This window comes from Pneumocystis murina (genome assembly GCF_000349005.2).
Source record: "Pneumocystis murina B123 chromosome Unknown supercont1.5, whole genome shotgun sequence".
Classification (NCBI taxonomy): domain Eukaryota; kingdom Fungi; phylum Ascomycota; class Pneumocystomycetes; order Pneumocystales; family Pneumocystaceae; genus Pneumocystis; species Pneumocystis murina.
The window spans coordinates 41937-58699 of record NW_017802363.1 but is presented as its reverse complement, the minus strand read 5'-3'; the positions used below and the strand labels follow the sequence as shown (position 1 = coordinate 58699).

Here is a 16763-nt window from a genome sequence, read left to right as displayed (position 1 = left end):
TAATAATATTAAATGCAATTATATTTTTAAATAAAGTTGAAATAATTTTTTTAAGAAACGATAAAAAAATGGTAAGTTTAGAAATAAAATTAGATATAATTTAAACTCGAATTAAGAAATAAGTTAATGTTTAAGCTAACATTCGAGTTGTTTTTTAAGAATTTAAATACTAATTTTAAAATAGGTTAATATTCCTAAATTAAGACGCACATTTTGTGAAGCAAAACAATGTCGAAAACATACACAACATAAAGTAACGCAATATAAGAAAGGAAAAGATTCTCTGTATGCTCAAGGAAAACGACGTTATGATCGGAAACAAAGAGGTTATGGTGGTCAAACAAAGCAGATTTTTCGAAAAAAAGTCAGTTTATTATTTTAATAGTTAGTACATTATTTTAAGTATTGTGTAGGCAAAGACGACTAAAAAAGTGGTCTTGAAGCTAGAATGCACTGTTTGTAAACGCAAAAAACAAATTCCTTTAAAACGTTGCAAACATTTTGAGGTGAGAATTTTTTTTTGAACAAACTTATTTGTAAAAAAAAAAGTTGGGCGGGGATAAAAAGACCAAAGGTGCAGCATTGATGTTTTAAAGCCCAATTATGGGAATCTATCAAGGCTTTTGTTTAAAATTTAGGACTAATAGTATTTATTTCAAAACTATATATACGTTTGGCTTAATTTTATCTTCCCTTATTTAATTTATGAAAAACGCATAATTTCTTTATGTCAAAAAACGAATGTATTTTTAATGTATGTTCTGTATAAGATATAAGAGTTATATTTATATTAAGTGTATCTACATTTAAAGTTTTTTTTATAAATTTATTTCTCTGGAAAACATATATTTAAGACTCTTTCTGCATGTTTAACCAGGTTTTCATGTTTTTTTATTTCATGAGCAAGTGTATCATCAGGCAAGTTTATTGATAAGACTAGATGTGTATAAGCAAAAAGGGTCGCATCAATATAACTTGGATCTCTGTATTATATTAATTAATTTGTATAAAAAAGATGTTGAATTTGTCCTACTCTGCTCCAAAAAACCATTTATCTTGACCCAATTTAACAGAAAGTGCATGTAAGGCATGTGAAGCATCTGCATAAATCTATATGAATTATTTTATTATTCTTTTTATATAATTCTTTAAAAATACTTCTTTTGCGTTTAAAAGTCCTGTTTTTTGTCTAACGGAAAGCTTTTTTCTAATTTGATTTTGAAATTGCCATTTAGTAAAAATACAAATAGGCCAGGCATCTTTAATATATAATAAACTTGTAACTTGCTTAAAATTCTCTGGTTCTATAAAAAATCCATAATACTAATTATATATATATATAATATATTCAATAAATATTTACTTACCCATGCATCATAAAGTGTATTTTCAACCAAAGAAACATAACTATCTGTATCTGCAGACAGTAATGGTTCCTTTTCAGAAAAATCTTTAACTCCTTGTAATAAAAGCCAATTTTGAAATTCTGTAGATGACAAAGCAAAGGGTATAGATGAATTACTTGGTATAAAGAATGGTAGTTTATTTGATGATGATGCATAGGGTGTTGAAGGAACTAATACATGAGGGATCTTAGAAAATATAAAATATGTCTGTCTATTTATAAGTATATTTTTTCAACTTTATAATGTTTTCACCTGCCATCTTAATGATTCAAGATCATATGATGGTTTTTGTTCTAATGCTTCTTCAGATTGAATAAATAATAAATTACATGATGTATCAAGAGGTGATTGGACCTGAATAGAATCATAGTGAAGTAAAGGAAATCGATCAAATAATTTACTTATTAAAGTTGGAGTTATTAATGGTTTAATGGATAACATGATTGGACGTTTTAGTTATTTCAAAGTTTCAAGACTCGTTTATAAAACAGAATTATTGTTAGGGTTAGGTATTGGCTTTGCTACATGAAGTTTTTTTAAGGAATATTTAGACATTTAGATGGTGTTAGTATTTTGAATCAATCAAACAAAAGTATTTAATATATTTTTGATTTAGTAGTTTTTGATTTTTATTAATTCGGAATCAAAATACTAATATTTTTAATTGATATTTAATAATAAAGTGTTTAATAGTATTTTAAGTTTATAAAAATAATTAAATTTTTCTTTTTATTTTTTAAAAAAAAATGTGGAAAAGTTGTTGAAATGAATGTTTTTCTATTGAATGATTTATTTTCTTGTGTATAATCAATATCAGTAAAGATTATAAAAAGATTTATTATAAAAAAAGAAAATTAATCAATTAATATAATTTATTCATGATTTATTTTTAAAATGAAGGAATAAAAGATAATAAAATCATTAAATTGAAATTAATATTTAAACATTACTTATCTATAAAAGATTGTTTCAGGAAATATTTATTAGAATTGCTAAAAAAATATATGAAGAATATTTTTTATGAATTTTTTGATAAATTTTTAATATAGATTAAAAAAAATAAAAGTATTAACAAATCAATTAATCTTGTCTTATTTTTTCTGAATTAATTTTAATAATCAAATTTTAAAAATAATTAAAAAGCTCAAATAACTATAAGATTTTTAAAAATAGTTTATTTTCTTTATTCTTAAAGAAATTATAATAATGCCTAATTAATAATATTTAGGAATTTAATATTAAACAATTATATGATTTAAAATGTACTTAATATATATAATTTCTAGAAAACAATTACTCATTATATTTATAAAAGTCTATAAATTTAAAACTTTCCAAAAACTAAATATATAACCTACTGTAATTCATATTTTTCTTAAAATTTCAGGGTTATTTAAATTTATTTTTTATAATTATTCTTAAATATAAATATAAAAATAACTAATATATTTAGATCTGACTTGAATATTTATTTTATAAATATTGCTTTATAATTATTATATTTTCTTAATGAGTTTTTATAATTTAAAGCCTACACTCAATAATCAAGCATATGATTTCAATATATTAAGAAATAAAGTTGTCTTGATAGTGTATGTTATCCTTATTTACTATGCTTACAAATTAATATTTTTATAGGAATGTAGCATCTAAGGTATTAGGTTAAATTTAAATATATATCACATTAACTTTTTTAGTGTGGCTTCACATCGTAAAATAATATTTATTTGTATTCTTTCTTGATTATTGCTTAGACAATATTCTAATCTTGAAAAACTTTATCAAAAATATAAAGATTCCGGCTTTGTATATGATTTCAACTTTAAAATATATAATTGACAAATTATTAGGAGATTCTTGCATTTCCATGCAACCAATTTGGTTTGAAAAAAACTTTATCTTATCTACTTATTTATATTTTATAAGGGAATCAAGAACCTGGAACAAATGAAGGTTTTTTTTTACTTGCTTATATAAAAAGCTAATTTTTAGAAATTATTGAATTTTGTTCTCGAAAATATAATGTAACATTCCTTATTTTTGATAAGATTGAAGTCAATGGAGATAACGCTGATCCTGTTTATGTATTTCTTAAAAATCAAAAGTAAAAATTTTCATCTTATTTATTATTATTGATTTTCTAAGGAAAGGTTTACTTAATATTTCCCGAATAAAGTGGAATTTTGAAAAGTTTTTAATAAATAAAACAGGTGAAGTATGTTTTCTTATATTTTTTCCTTTTTCATTTCATCTTAATATTCTATTAGGTTGTAAACCGTTATTCCTCTTTTACAAAACCAGAAAATATTGCTTGTGATATTGAAAAGCTTCTAATATAATCTATCTATCTATATATATATATTAAAGTTTTTTGAATACTTTTATCTTATTTTAAAGCTTTTTAATTTCAATATATTTTTAATCCCGACAAACCTCCATTTTCATGATGGATATTGAAATAGACTTTTTTCAAGCAAGAAACCTGTTTTACCAGGGTTGTTTTAATCTTCTTCTTGAAAAAGACTTAGGAGAAAATCAAGCAGCTCGTATCTTAAAAGGACGAGCTCAACGAATGTTGGGTAAAGGTAATGAAATTCTTTGGGAGCTTAAAAATGAGACAACGCCCGAGTTTTTAGCGTTACGCGGTTGGGTATTGTATGAAGAGGGTGATAAAGAACAAGGGATATCTGAAATTCGTTCTTGTATTTCAACGTCATCGAAAAATGCAACGGTACAAGTTTTGGGTGGGCATGTATTGTATCGTGAAGAGCAATATGAGGAAGCACTAGAACTTTTAAAGGGACATTCAGAGAATGTGGAGGCGTTTGTTATATAACTGTTTTATATCTTCTTTTTAAATAGAATTATAGAGTAGCATTGATAATACAAATTTTTCTTAAGGAAAATCAGTTAAAGGAAGCACAAAAAGAACTAGAAATAGCTAGGACTTGGGCTTCAGATGATATAATAATTCAATTATCAGAAGCATGGATTGATTTATATAAAGTATATTTAACAAGAAGATGATAACTCTAATAGTGACCAGGGTGGTCAAGCAGCGCTAAATTCATTTTATATTTACGAAGAATTAGCCCAGACAACTCCTAATTCATTGACTTTAACAGGACAAGCGGTAGCAGAATTACAGTTAGGAAGACTAGAAGATGCAGAGGAAACATTGGCACAAGTATTAACACTAACACCACATGATGGTGATGCGTTAGCAAATGCAATTGTAACAGCAACACTTCTTGGCAAAGATACTTCTGTATATATAGAGTAGCTGAGAAAAGTACTACAAAAAAATCCTAATTGGAATAGGCTATTGACATTACATCATCCATCACATGAATGGGTAACATCAATGATGCGTCAGTCGGCATTATTTGATGAATTATGTGAATCTGTTTCAGATATCTAAATAACTAAGATTCTATACATTGATTTATTTTATAGAAAAAAACGAGAAAAAGCTTCTGAATGAACAAATAATTGAATAAAAATATTTAAATCATCATTTTCATAATACATAATGAACAAGGCAACTGATTGTTACCATGGTTACCAGTGTCATGACACTTGTTTTTTCTAAATCCTTTTTTTATATTTTAATCTTTATTCTATAAATTTCTGAGTTAATGTTTATAAATCCATATAAATGATATTTAGGATTAAATACTTTAAATTTTTATTAATTATTTTTTTTTAATTTAATTATTTACCTGAATCAAATAAATCTGCATGTCGAAAGGATTAAACATAAGAATTTATGTTTAATAAATTTCCAGAATATCTAGAATACTTTGTAAAAATAGACCTCAAAAATATAAAATATCGGTTGCATGTCCCTATTTTGTTTTATATCTAGTAATTTAATAAGATATATATAGCAAACAAAACTATATATATTATGTATAATTCTATATTTTACTTATATTCACTTAGGTTTTTCCTATATATAAACATCTAAATATAATTTAAATACCTATTTAACGCAACTAAAGTCTTAATAAAGTGTTTTAATAGTCTTAAAAATCTATATTTTCTGCATAAGACACCGTATAGACGATGCATATAAAAGATATTATGACAGCATAAATTCGATCTGAATAATTTAATTAGAAAACAAGATAAAGAAATGAACGAAATGAACGAATCTTTCCTCGGAAATACGGATCTTTGCAAAAATAAACCAAATTTATTTGTATTTTCTGATTTTGATGGGTAAGACTTAATACAGTATTTTAGCTATTTCAGGCTCAAATTCTCTATTTAATTATTACTAACTATTTAAGAACTATTGTAATTCAAGATACTGGAAAGATCTTGTTCGATCGTTATGGATATAGTCCTGAAAAGCAAGAAAAACTTGAGGAGGCACTTCATCGTGGAGAACGAACATTTCGAGATATTTCAGAAGAATTATGGGGACATCTAAAACTTCCTTTGACAGAAGGTATTGATATAATTATGCAAGAATTAGAAATAGATCCAGGATTTTACAATTTTTATGATTTTTGTTTAAATTTTAGTATTCCATTTTGGATCATTTCATCTGGACTTCATCCTTTACTTAAAGCAGCTTTATCTAAGTTTTTAGGGGTTGAAATGGTGTGATTAACGTCATAAACTGTCTTTTTTTTTACCTTTTTTAGGCTGAACATATTAGAATTATTGCAAACGATGTAGAAGTCACTTCAAATGGAATTTGGAAACCAATATGGCATGACAATACTCCATTTGGCCATGATAAAGCAGCATCGGTTAAAAATTGTATAAAAAAATATTCAAATAATGATTCAAAAGAATTATCTCCACTCATAATATTTATTGGAGATGGTATTTCTGATTTTTCTGTTGCAAAAAACGTAGATATCTTATTTGCTCGAAAAGGTTTTTCTCTTGAAAAATATTGTATCAAACATGCAATTCCTTATATTTCTTATGAAACATTTACTGATGTTCAACGAGAAATAGCCAACATTTTATATAATCATCATAAATATATACCTTTAATTGAACCCTCAACTTTAGAACCTGTATGTATCTATTATTTCTTAAAGAAAAACTGATAACATAATTATAGGCTTGTTCTAATTTTTTACAAGCGTCTGAAGCACCTACTTTAAATTAATTTTTTAATCTTTAAAAATTTTTTTAACAAAATTATTCTTAATAGTATTTTCTATTGAATTATAGGCTTAAATTTTATTTTAAGCATAATATTGGTTTTAACTGTTTCATTCTTTTAAACTTAATACTTTATTTGTCTTATTAGATTGACAGAGTTTAAAATTGTGTTCTTAGTTTATTTTTAAATCTAAGAAAATTTCTAATAGTTTAAATCTTATTTTTTATTTTTTATCTAAAAGCTATTGAAAATCGATTTTCTACATATTTTTTAAAATGTACTTTCAACGTGCATTTTATGTTTTAAAATCAAAAAGTTCATCAAGATGTTTATTTCCTAAATTCTATACTTCTTTGACAGTAAAGGATTCTTTAATATCTACTTGATATTAATTCGATTTAGTCGAGGCTTTTAAAAACGCCTTTCTATGATTTTCATGTGGAACATGGAGGACAGATGGTCCCTTTTGCAGGATATTTAATGCCGGTTCGATATATGGATCAGAGTATTTTGGAGTCTCATAAACATGTTCGCAGCAAAGCAGGTGTTTTTGATGTGTCTCATATGGTTTAAAGAATTATAAATGATGAATCCACTGATTGGGCTAGTTTCAACTTAAGTAACTGAAGATGAATAATTTGGAGATGTTTTTATGCTTTTTAGCGTTTCAGGATCATCATCTATCTCTTTTTTAGAGTCTTTAACACCTTCAGATATAAATGAAATGCCTTTATATTCATCTTTGTTATCTACTTTATTAAATTCTAATGGAGGAATTGAAGACGATATAATGATATATCGTCATAACAAAGATGAATTTTATTTAGTTACTAATGCAGCAACACGTGAAAAAAATAAGTCATATTTTAAGAAGCATTTAGATTTATGGGGTGATTCAAATGTCCAACTCAAAGAATTAAAAGATAGGGGTTTATTGGCACTTCAAGGCAAGACATATTTTTTTATTTAGATTATATAATCATATTTTAGGGCCATTATCAGCCGATATTTTGCAGGAACATACAAATACTGATCTTACAAATATAAAGTTCGGAAAATGTCTTTTTATTAAACTTGCAGGATCAAATGTTCATATTTCTCGAACAGGATATACAGGTGAAGATGGATTTGAAGTAGTGAATAAATTGATATATATTTTTGTATAACCCCTAATAGATTTCTATTCCTATTGAAAATGCTGTTTCTATTTTAAAAGAACTTTTAGCTACTACTAAAGAATTAAAGTTATCAGGTCTTGGAGCTAGAGATTCGCTTCGTTTAGAAGGTTAGAATTTGCTTTACTTTCCTCTATTCAATAGGATATTGACGATGGAAAAGCGGGCATGTGTTTGTACGGCACAGATATAGATCATACGGTAACGCCAGTTGAAGCAAGTCTTTCCTGGATAATTGGGAAACGAAGACGTGCCGAAGGTGGATTTTTAGGAGATAAAAGGATCTTACAGCAATTACAAGAAGGGATACAACAGCGAAGAATTGGTTTAATTGTCAAAGAAGCACCAGCAAGATGTAAGAAATTCATTATACTTTTCTTAAATTGACAAATTATTATAGGTGGTGCTATAATTCTTAATATTGATGGCTCGGAAACGATTGGACGAATTACTTCAGGCTGTCCTTCTCCTTCTCTTCAAAAAAATATTGCTATGGGCTATATCAAAACTGGTTATCACAAAAAAAACACAAATGTAGCAGTAAATGTCCGTGGGAAGCTTCGTAACGCAACTGTTATTAAAATGCCATGGATTCCTAACAAATATTACCGATAATTTTATTACAACTGATTTTTATTCTATAAAAATCTATAAAAATAAATATTAAATCATTTCACAGATAAAGAATACTCTCTTTTTAATTTCTACTTCAAAAATTATCTATATCAAATTATTTCACTATAATCTTTTAAATATCAATATTTTATTTTCTTTTTTTTTTTTTAAAAAAAATTACAAAAAAACATTAAAAAAGATACAATTGGAGATACAAAATAAAATGTTTATTTTAGTTTCCTATTCTTCTAAATATGTATTTTTCTAATTCTTTTTTGAAGCGGCTGGTTAAATTCTTTTTATCTTAAACCTTGACATCGTTCGGGCAACAACAGATCTATCAGTATAAATTGAATTGATATTTTAAGCTATTTTACATATTAAAACTTCTTTATAACGCACGTATTTTACTAGGAATCCATTGCTTGCATATTCTTTATTTTTTTTATGCCTCAAAAAGGAATTTTTAATGCAGCAGGGCCATGTAAGGCCTTACAAGATGTGCGATGTGTAAGAACAACATAATGTATATGACTAACTTACAAGAGAGTTTAGTTAAAGACGAGTAGGAGCTTTATTTTTATGTTTAAAATTTAACGATATATTTAGCAATACATGAGGAAGATTCAGGATTTCAATTTGTGCGTACACGTAAACCTGAGATGCAAGAATCTTATGGAGATACATCTACACATTCTTCTATGCATATGATGGATAGTTTTATTAAATTACCAACATGTGATACGCCAGTTATTGAAAAAAATCGAGATTTGCGTCAACGGCGACGTAGTAGCCTTGGACTCCGTGGAAAACGAGCAAGTTCTATTATTGCAAATGGATCTATAGGTAGAAAGTAAATGTTATATCTACGATATTATTAAATTAGTGATTTTTAGCATTACCGCATCCAAGTATTAGTCATGAGAGTTTTTTTAAACATATTTCAGAGGATTTACCTGAGCCAGTCAGAATGAAACAATTATTGATTTGGTGTGCAAAACGTGCATTAGATGAACAAAAGATGAGCGGGCTTGGAAAAGATTCCCGTGCAGCTTCTTTAGGTATATTTAGATGAAAAAAAAATTATCTAAAGATATATAGCTAGGACAATTGAAGAAGAAATTCTAAGCGATTTAATTGAAAATAAATTATCCCCAAGTTGGTATAATAGAAAGGTATTTGAAAAAAGATGTTATTATTTAGTAATAATACATTTTTTAGGAAGAAGATATTTTAATAAAACCAAAGCCTCACCCGAGGAATATAGAAAATCAAAAAAAAATTAAAGAATTTGAAGAAAAATTGTCTAGGTATGTGTTTATTGTTTGAGATTATTTGTTTTATTTATAGAAATTAGGTTAAAGGAGGAAATAAATACATGGAATAGGCTTGAGACTTCATTTCTATCTTGCAAAAACAACAGAGATTTCGAGAATCCACAAGACATTGTTTCAGAAACTGCTGCTAATGGCGTATTATTTCCTTCAGAAGACATTAAATTGGATTGCCCAATTGATCATTCAGAATTATTGGAATGGCTTAAATCAGAAAAAGCAAATTTGGAATTTAAAGTCGATAGACTTTATCATTCTTTACACGTTATAGATTCTTTTACCCAAGTCTCGAATCGCTATGCAACACAACTCTTAAGCAATGTTGCCAAAGCAATTCAAGAACGTGAGAAACAAGCTCAAGTTAATTCAGGAACAAGTGATATAAATATAAAGGACGTGCTTAGGGAAATTACAAGACGTGACGAGTAAAAAAGCACTGAGGATTTTTTTGTAAATTAAAAAATTGAGTTTCAAAGGTTAAAATAGCGTTTTGGAAATGGTTATTCTTTATGAGTCGTGTTTTATAAATCGTGTATATTATGGTCCAAATCGGTATAATTCATCTGTATAGAGTTTTTGCTTTTTAAAATTACATCATCATTTATTCAATATCTATTCACTTTTCATAAGGCATGTTGAATCTTCATATTTCACCACTAAAATATTTTTTATTTGAAGAATGTATGCCATGTACAAGATTTCTTTGTTATAAAGATGGTTATATACATTTTTTTATTTCTTGTATTTTTTGTCAACCCTTGTGAAAGCTCCGTCCATCTTAAAATTTAAAAACGTTAATAAATAACATAAAAGAGTACGTTTAGTTTATAATCTATTTATGCTGACGAGCCTTATGTTTTTCTATTAGTTAAAACCTCCTTCTTTTTAATCCTTTTTATGTTTTTTATAACCTTATTTTTATCAAAAAAATATGCGATCTATTTTTATTAAAGAAAACTAATTAACTACATAAAATAAAGGGATATCGGCATTTTTAAAATATTTTCTTATTTTTTTCTATATTTTAAACATTTTTGTCATCTAGTTTAACTTTTTATCAATTTTTTCAGATTATTATTTATTAGACACTGGATGTCTTGTCTCGTCTAAATTCTAGCTTGATGACCAACAATACAGTAACAAATAGTGATGTATCTAATACTTCAGAACGTGAATATGCTTCTTATAAAGGATTTCACAATGTAAAGAATTCATCCTTTATTTCTGATGCCACAATAGATGCATCATCACCAAATTTAACACCTTTGAATACTCCCCGTTCGTATCTTTTAGCCGGACTGCGCACTGCTCCATGTTTGGATAAACAAGCGGAACATGAGTTGAGAAGTCAAAAAAATGAGGAGACGTATGCTCCTGTATGTATTTTTTCTTATAAATATATATTAATAAATAACATTATATTAGTTTCAGAATGTCTATAGGAAAGATGTATATGATGCAAGACAGTTGGGGGTTGTTAGAAATTAATTTAAGTTATATATATTAATAAATATCAGGTTTCAACTTACCCACATATGCTTGCTTTATCACCTAGGACAGCACAAGGACTTGGCTTATCCACTTATCAGAAAGCAAGCTTTCCTGTAAATTCTGTCTCAGAACCATCTACGCCTTATCAGCATAACTTTGATGAATTTAGGGGAATGACTCGACAAAAATATTCTCCATTATTATTTTCTGATTCATCCTTTACACAACCTATTTTATCTCAGCAATATTCATGTCAATCAAGAAAAGTAAAACCTGCCCCTCCGACCGCTTCTGGTGCGTTTTTTAAAGGCTTTTCTCCAAATCATATATCAGAACAGCATGCTTCTCCTTATTCTCCAATGGTTCACGAATCGCATTATGGACTTCCTAGCTATTCCAGTCCTTTAGAACTTCATTCCCTAGCTTTTTCTGGTTCTGCTTCTCCTTATTTTTCTCAAAATTCGAATCTTAAGAAAAACAAATATTTTCCGGTTTTTCATACAAATACCAATGGATCTGCTGTAAATGTTAATTCAGAAACTGGATTTCATGGTAATTCTGCTCCTTTAAATAAAGAAGGAGTTCCCTATCGTCAACCACGTGGTCCTCCTCCTATGGAAGAGTTACTTTCGCCTAATGAATCCGAAAATAAAAACTTTTCTCTCAGATTACGCAGGCAAGCTATCAATAAAATATTGCATGCTGGTGTGCAACGGCAGAATATCATCTTTTCTACCGAATCTACTCAAGATGGGGCTGATGATCTATTAAAAGTATCTTAAACTTTTTCAAAATATATTAATTGACCATATCTTATCAACTAAGGTTTAGTATTTAGACTTATTACTTCATTTATATAAACTTTATCTCTATTAGTTTTTTTATAAATATTTATAATTACCTTATATATATCTCTAACCCTCGTTTTTTTAAACCCAAACATCTTGATTAAACGTAGCAACTTTTGATATTTAATTTTGATAAGATAATTACAGGAAAGAAGCTTTTAAGGACATCCTCTTAAATATAATTCATGTCAGAACAAGCAGGCAATACTTCTTCAGATGCAGGAGATATTCCAGATGAATCATGTGCTGAAGATCTTTCTAAGCGTAGACAAAAACGAAATATACATCGCGTTAGGTTTGACGCGAAAGAGGACTTAGAAAATATGGAATCAGTTATTATTAAAGAGTCAACACATATTTCAGAGGAAGCTACACAATCTAGTAGTTCTCAAAGACATAAACGTGTATCATCTTTTTATATTCAGGAAGAGGTTGAAACATCTGCATTGGATTCCAAAGAGCATCTTGCATTGCCCGGAGAGACAGAATCAAGCCCTCTGTCTCCTGTTCTTGATTCTTTTGAATCATCTCAACGGTTAGGGATATCACCTTTATCGCTTTATACGTCACAACTTCTTGAATCTCAACAGACAAAAATTCCAAGTGTTCAATTATTAGATCCTCCTCATAGAGTTTCGAGCAGTCCTTTTTTGAGTGGAGAATCTCCTTCTACTTTTTCTGTGCCTGAAGAATTTGAACAGTGTGTTCCTAAACCATCGAATAAACAAGCGTCAGCAGCTTCATCTAAAAAAAAAACGGGGAAAAAACGTGGGAGAGAAATTTATTCATTAACAAAATATGCATATGATCTAGTGCGTTCACATTTACGTGGAGAGTCATATCGTCAGAAAAAAATATTAAAAGGATCAGATATATCAGACGATTCAACACGTATACCGGGGGAAGATACAACACAAGCATCTGGTTTTCGGGGAGGAGTGTTATCTCATCTTTTGAAATTGTATAACATAATTTTATATAAAAAATGATACTAATAAAAATAGATATAATTCTGATAATATACATTTTAATCGCCAAAATATAAATATAACACCGCCGGGTACAGGCCGTAGTACGCCTAAATGGCATAGTAAATCGACCAACAGTTCATCAACTTCTTTATCTGCTTTATTGGCAACATCGTCAGCGACTGTTGCACTTCCTGGTCTTTTAAATATCCATCGTGATGATTCTGGTTCTGGATTATCAAAATCGTCACGACCTCCATATAAGTTACGTAAGCATAGTAGTGGACTAGCTAATGCTATAAAACATAGTCTTTCCCGATCGAGATTGGAGGATGAGATTCGTATTACAATACATTTAGCAGATGTTTTACAGCGACAAAAATTTATATTGAGGCTATGTCATGCATTAATGCTTTACGGAAGTCCTACGCATCGTTTAGAAGAATGCATGAAATTAACATCAAGAGTTCTCGAGATTGATGGCCAGTTTTTATATATTCCAGGATGCATGATTATTTCCTTTGGTGATTTGATAACTCATACGTCAGATATGCATGTTGTTCGTGTCAATCAAGGATTAGATATCGGAAAGTTACAGGAGACTCATTTTATTTATAAACAAGTAATTCATGATCTTATTGGAGTTGAAGAAGCAATGAAAAATCTTGATGAAGTAATTAATCGAAAACAGTATTATAAGAATTGGGTTGTAATTCTTTTTTATGGATTTGCAAGTGCATTAGTAGGTCCTTTCGCATTTAATGCATCTTGGTTTGATATGCCTATTTCCTTTCTTTTAGGCACTATTTTAGGTTTATTAAGAGTAGTTGTTACACCACGAAGTTTTATGTATGCAAATGCCTTTGAAATATCAGCTACTATTATTACAAGTTTTCTCGCAAGAGCTTTTGGAAGTATACCAGATCGAAAAAATCAGGGAAAATATATTTTTTGTTTTGCAAGTATGGCAGAGAGTTCTATTGCACTCATATTGCCAGGATATTTAGTATGTAAGTTGTTTTTTTAAAGGTTTTCTATTTCTTATTTAAAAAGTGTGCGGGTCATTAGAACTTCAAACTAAAAATATAGTTGCAGGCTCTGTAAGATTATTCTATGCTATTATTTATTCATTATTTCTTGGTTTTGGAATTACTATTGGTTCTGTTATTTATGGTTCAATGGATCGAAAAGCTAGTAATGAAACATATTGTCAAAGTAATATTGATATTTTATATCGTTTTATTTCTGTTCCTATCTTTACTGCTTGGTATCATAACTTGGTAGTTTATGTTAGTAATAGCTAATAAAAACAGTATTTTAGTTGTTAACCAAGCAAAACCACAGCAATTTCCTGTTGCTGTAATTATAGCAGGTGCAGGATACATCGTAAATTTTTTTTCTTCAAAAAGATTTGGTGCTTCTCAAGTTTCTAATGCTATAGGGTATGATGTTAGTTGCAATTATGAAACTGTTTTAATTTGATAAGGGCTTTTGTAATAGGATGTCTTGGTAATATATATTCTAGGATTGGCCATGATCTAGCCTTTACCGTTGTTTTACCTGCAATCTTTGTTCAAATTCCATCTGGTTTAGCTGCACAAAGAGGTGTTTATATCGGTATAGGGGAATCAAATGAAATTTTTGCCCATAATTCATCTACTGATTATAATATTTCTAATGTTGGAGTTGAGCATTCATCTAGTCCTAATTCTTTGTCTTTTGGTATTGTCATGATTCAAATTGCAATTGCCATTACTGTCGGTTTGTTTTTTAGTTCTATCCTTATTTACAGTTTTGGAGGCATGAGAAAAAGGTCTGCTTTGTTTTCATTGTAAATTAATCATAAAAAAATCAAAAGCATTAATATTCTCGTTCAATATTAAATCGTATAGTTCATGAAACAATGTTAATATTGTAAATAAAAATATATCCCAATAAATAATTGTAGATTAATAATATGATACGGTAATTGTAATCAGTTTTTTACTTATAAAATAAAAATTCTAAAAATTATTTAAGCTTAAATATTTTATAGTTATTAAACACAAGTATTCATTTTTTAGATATCAAAGCTCCCACAGAAAAACCTTATTTTGATGATTATAGACAATCCAATTGTTATTTCCTTGCAATGAATCTCTATTTTTTAAACAAGGTTGGTTATAAATTATATTTTCGCTTCCTAAAATTTTATTTTTAGATAAAAGAAGTCCAGTTTCAGGGTCGCACTTTTCAACATATAGACCGTTATCTGAAGAATTATCTATGGATTTTAGATGTTTAATAATGAATGAATTTTGAGGATAAATAAGATATTCAAGTTCTTGAATATGATTTTTATGGAATAAACAAGTGACAATATGCATAGTTTTTAAATCCATCTTTAAATATCGATCGCTGTTAAACTGATAAAAGATTATTAGCTCATCTTCGTTGATAATATTAGTTTTAAACGGCATATTTTTATTCATTAAACTTCCATATCGTAATATACGTCCACAATCTGACAACAAAACATAAATTCTATATTGATAATACAAAATCTCGTTATTTGAAGACATATTTTCAACGCAGAGAATTAATTCGTTATTTCTTTTTAAAAACTCCATAGCTATAACATTACACTTTTTTGGTAAATTCTAAATAAATAATAAGTATTTATCTATAAATAAATTTGTTTTTACAGGATCTATTTGTTCTAAAGTCTTATAGAACATAAATTTTTTTAATTTTAAATTCCAGACACTTAAAACCTTACTAAATGTGCTGATACAAATATTATTATCACGACAAGTCATAAATGCTACATCAGAACTCCCTAACTTAAATGTATCTATTAATTCCAGAGTATTAAGTGACCATATATAAAATACACTATAAATATTATAGGTATAATTACAATATATTATTAAATATACCCAAAATAATTAACACTTACAAGAATACAAGAATCCAAAGAAGCATTTAAAATTCCCCCATAATTTTCAGTAGAAATATATATTGCATCTTTTTGACTGATACCTGGTTTTAGGCGATATAAAGTAATCCCTTTATTAGAACTTTCAGTGATAGAATGATTATAAAGTATAAGATAATTATCCTGTAATCGAGTATAAAGAGAACAGGATATTACCTTGTTATAAGGATAGAGTATATTAAATGACTTAAGCATTCCTTTCTTAATTCTTAAATATTTTTTTGCATATTTTTGAAAAAGTGAATACCAATTATTATTTGCATTTTCTATAGTTTGGATATTAAAATAAATAGTTATTAACATTTTTGAAACTGAATTGCATGTAACAAGAATATTCCACCGTTTGCATACCTAATAATATTATTTTTTTGATATTAAAAATACAGTATTTACCATTGAAAATATTATAATATCTTCTACATCCAGGTATTTAAAAATCATTTCTAAAAGTTCATAGGGTAAATGACTAAGAATATCAAAATAATATGGTTTTTTGTTTATAAGTTTTTGATGAATATACCATAAATCAGCAGGTGAAGATTCAGTAAATAATGTATCAATTCTACATTGTTCAATATAAAGGATTTAACAATAAATAGATTACATTAATCGACGACGATGAGGACTTGCATGATGATAAATGTCTTTAAATGAACAAACTAAAGGCATGTCTTCTTTTGAACACATTATGTATTTTTCTTCAATAAAAGAAATAAAAATAATTAGATATTATGAAATATAAAAATATAAAAATTGACATGATTATATCAAATTTCTTGGAATATAGAAAAAATATAGTGTTTTAAAAGGTATACATG

The 16763-nt window shown here is 27.7% G+C and overlaps 10 protein-coding genes across 10 annotated transcripts; 8 read left to right on the top strand and 2 right to left on the bottom strand.

Moving 5' to 3' along the window:
* The first annotated feature begins 65 nt into the window (after nt 1-65).
* Nucleotides 66-633, top strand: PNEG_00025 (60S ribosomal protein L44). Its single transcript, XM_007873685.1, has 4 exons — nt 66-71; nt 185-364; nt 414-506; nt 550-633. Exons 1-4 carry the CDS (start codon nt 69-71, stop codon nt 592-594), a joined length of 321 nt encoding a protein of 106 aa, XP_007871876.1. The 5' UTR covers nt 66-68; the 3' UTR covers nt 595-633.
* A 193-nt stretch (nt 634-826) lies between these two features.
* Nucleotides 827-1847, bottom strand: PNEG_00024 (hypothetical protein; the record flags this gene model as incomplete). Its single annotated transcript, XM_007873684.1, has 5 exons — nt 827-983; nt 1034-1110; nt 1159-1323; nt 1368-1613; nt 1659-1847. The coding sequence occupies 5 exons, from the start codon at nt 1845-1847 to the stop codon at nt 827-829; spliced, it is 834 nt and encodes a 277-aa protein (XP_007871875.1).
* A 1068-nt stretch (nt 1848-2915) lies between these two features.
* PNEG_00023 (hypothetical protein) lies at nt 2916-3745 on the top strand (the record flags this gene model as incomplete). Its single annotated transcript, XM_007873683.1, has 9 exons — nt 2916-2998; nt 3045-3060; nt 3104-3117; nt 3161-3212; nt 3257-3287; nt 3333-3359; nt 3399-3510; nt 3552-3621; nt 3674-3745. 9 exons carry the CDS (start codon nt 2916-2918, stop codon nt 3743-3745), a joined length of 477 nt encoding a protein of 158 aa, XP_007871874.1.
* A 96-nt stretch (nt 3746-3841) lies between these two features.
* On the top strand, nt 3842-4723 carry PNEG_00022 (hypothetical protein). Its single transcript, XM_007873682.1, has 3 exons — nt 3842-4229; nt 4277-4412; nt 4453-4723. Exons 1-3 carry the CDS (start codon nt 3850-3852, stop codon nt 4687-4689), a joined length of 753 nt encoding a protein of 250 aa, XP_007871873.1. The 5' UTR covers nt 3842-3849; the 3' UTR covers nt 4690-4723.
* An 821-nt stretch (nt 4724-5544) lies between these two features.
* On the top strand, nt 5545-6540 carry PNEG_00021 (hypothetical protein; the record flags this gene model as incomplete). The annotated part of the gene is made up of 4 exons (XM_007873681.1): nt 5545-5630; nt 5702-6017; nt 6062-6445; nt 6493-6540. The coding sequence occupies 4 exons, from the start codon at nt 5545-5547 to the stop codon at nt 6538-6540; spliced, it is 834 nt and encodes a 277-aa protein (XP_007871872.1).
* Nucleotides 6541-6812: 272 nt separating this feature from the next.
* On the top strand, nt 6813-8327 carry PNEG_00020 (glycine cleavage system T protein; the record flags this gene model as incomplete). Its single annotated transcript, XM_007873680.1, has 8 exons — nt 6813-6896; nt 6940-7104; nt 7146-7156; nt 7201-7466; nt 7528-7670; nt 7714-7822; nt 7876-8067; nt 8113-8327. 8 exons carry the CDS (start codon nt 6813-6815, stop codon nt 8325-8327), a joined length of 1185 nt encoding a protein of 394 aa, XP_007871871.1.
* A 447-nt stretch (nt 8328-8774) lies between these two features.
* On the top strand, nt 8775-10090 carry PNEG_00019 (hypothetical protein; the record flags this gene model as incomplete). Its single annotated transcript, XM_007873679.2, has 7 exons — nt 8775-8837; nt 8883-8892; nt 8937-9173; nt 9224-9388; nt 9429-9502; nt 9549-9637; nt 9685-10090. The coding sequence occupies 7 exons, from the start codon at nt 8775-8777 to the stop codon at nt 10088-10090; spliced, it is 1044 nt and encodes a 347-aa protein (XP_007871870.1).
* A 553-nt stretch (nt 10091-10643) lies between these two features.
* On the top strand, nt 10644-12035 carry PNEG_00018 (hypothetical protein). Its single transcript, XM_007873678.1, has 4 exons — nt 10644-11037; nt 11087-11134; nt 11179-11925; nt 11978-12035. Exons 1-4 carry the CDS (start codon nt 10783-10785, stop codon nt 11981-11983), a joined length of 1056 nt encoding a protein of 351 aa, XP_007871869.1. The 5' UTR covers nt 10644-10782; the 3' UTR covers nt 11984-12035.
* Nucleotides 12036-12111: 76 nt separating this feature from the next.
* PNEG_00017 (hypothetical protein) lies at nt 12112-14803 on the top strand (the record flags this gene model as incomplete). Its single annotated transcript, XM_007873677.1, has 5 exons — nt 12112-12961; nt 13005-13978; nt 14022-14235; nt 14282-14410; nt 14455-14803. The coding sequence occupies exons 1-5, from the start codon at nt 12186-12188 to the stop codon at nt 14801-14803; spliced, it is 2442 nt and encodes an 813-aa protein (XP_007871868.1). The 5' UTR covers nt 12112-12185.
* Nucleotides 14804-15034: 231 nt separating this feature from the next.
* On the bottom strand, nt 15035-16632 carry PNEG_00016 (hypothetical protein; the record flags this gene model as incomplete). Its single annotated transcript, XM_007873676.1, has 5 exons — nt 15035-15607; nt 15653-15842; nt 15887-16296; nt 16339-16507; nt 16550-16632. The coding sequence occupies 5 exons, from the start codon at nt 16630-16632 to the stop codon at nt 15035-15037; spliced, it is 1425 nt and encodes a 474-aa protein (XP_007871867.1).
* Nucleotides 16633-16763: the final 131 nt, after the last annotated feature.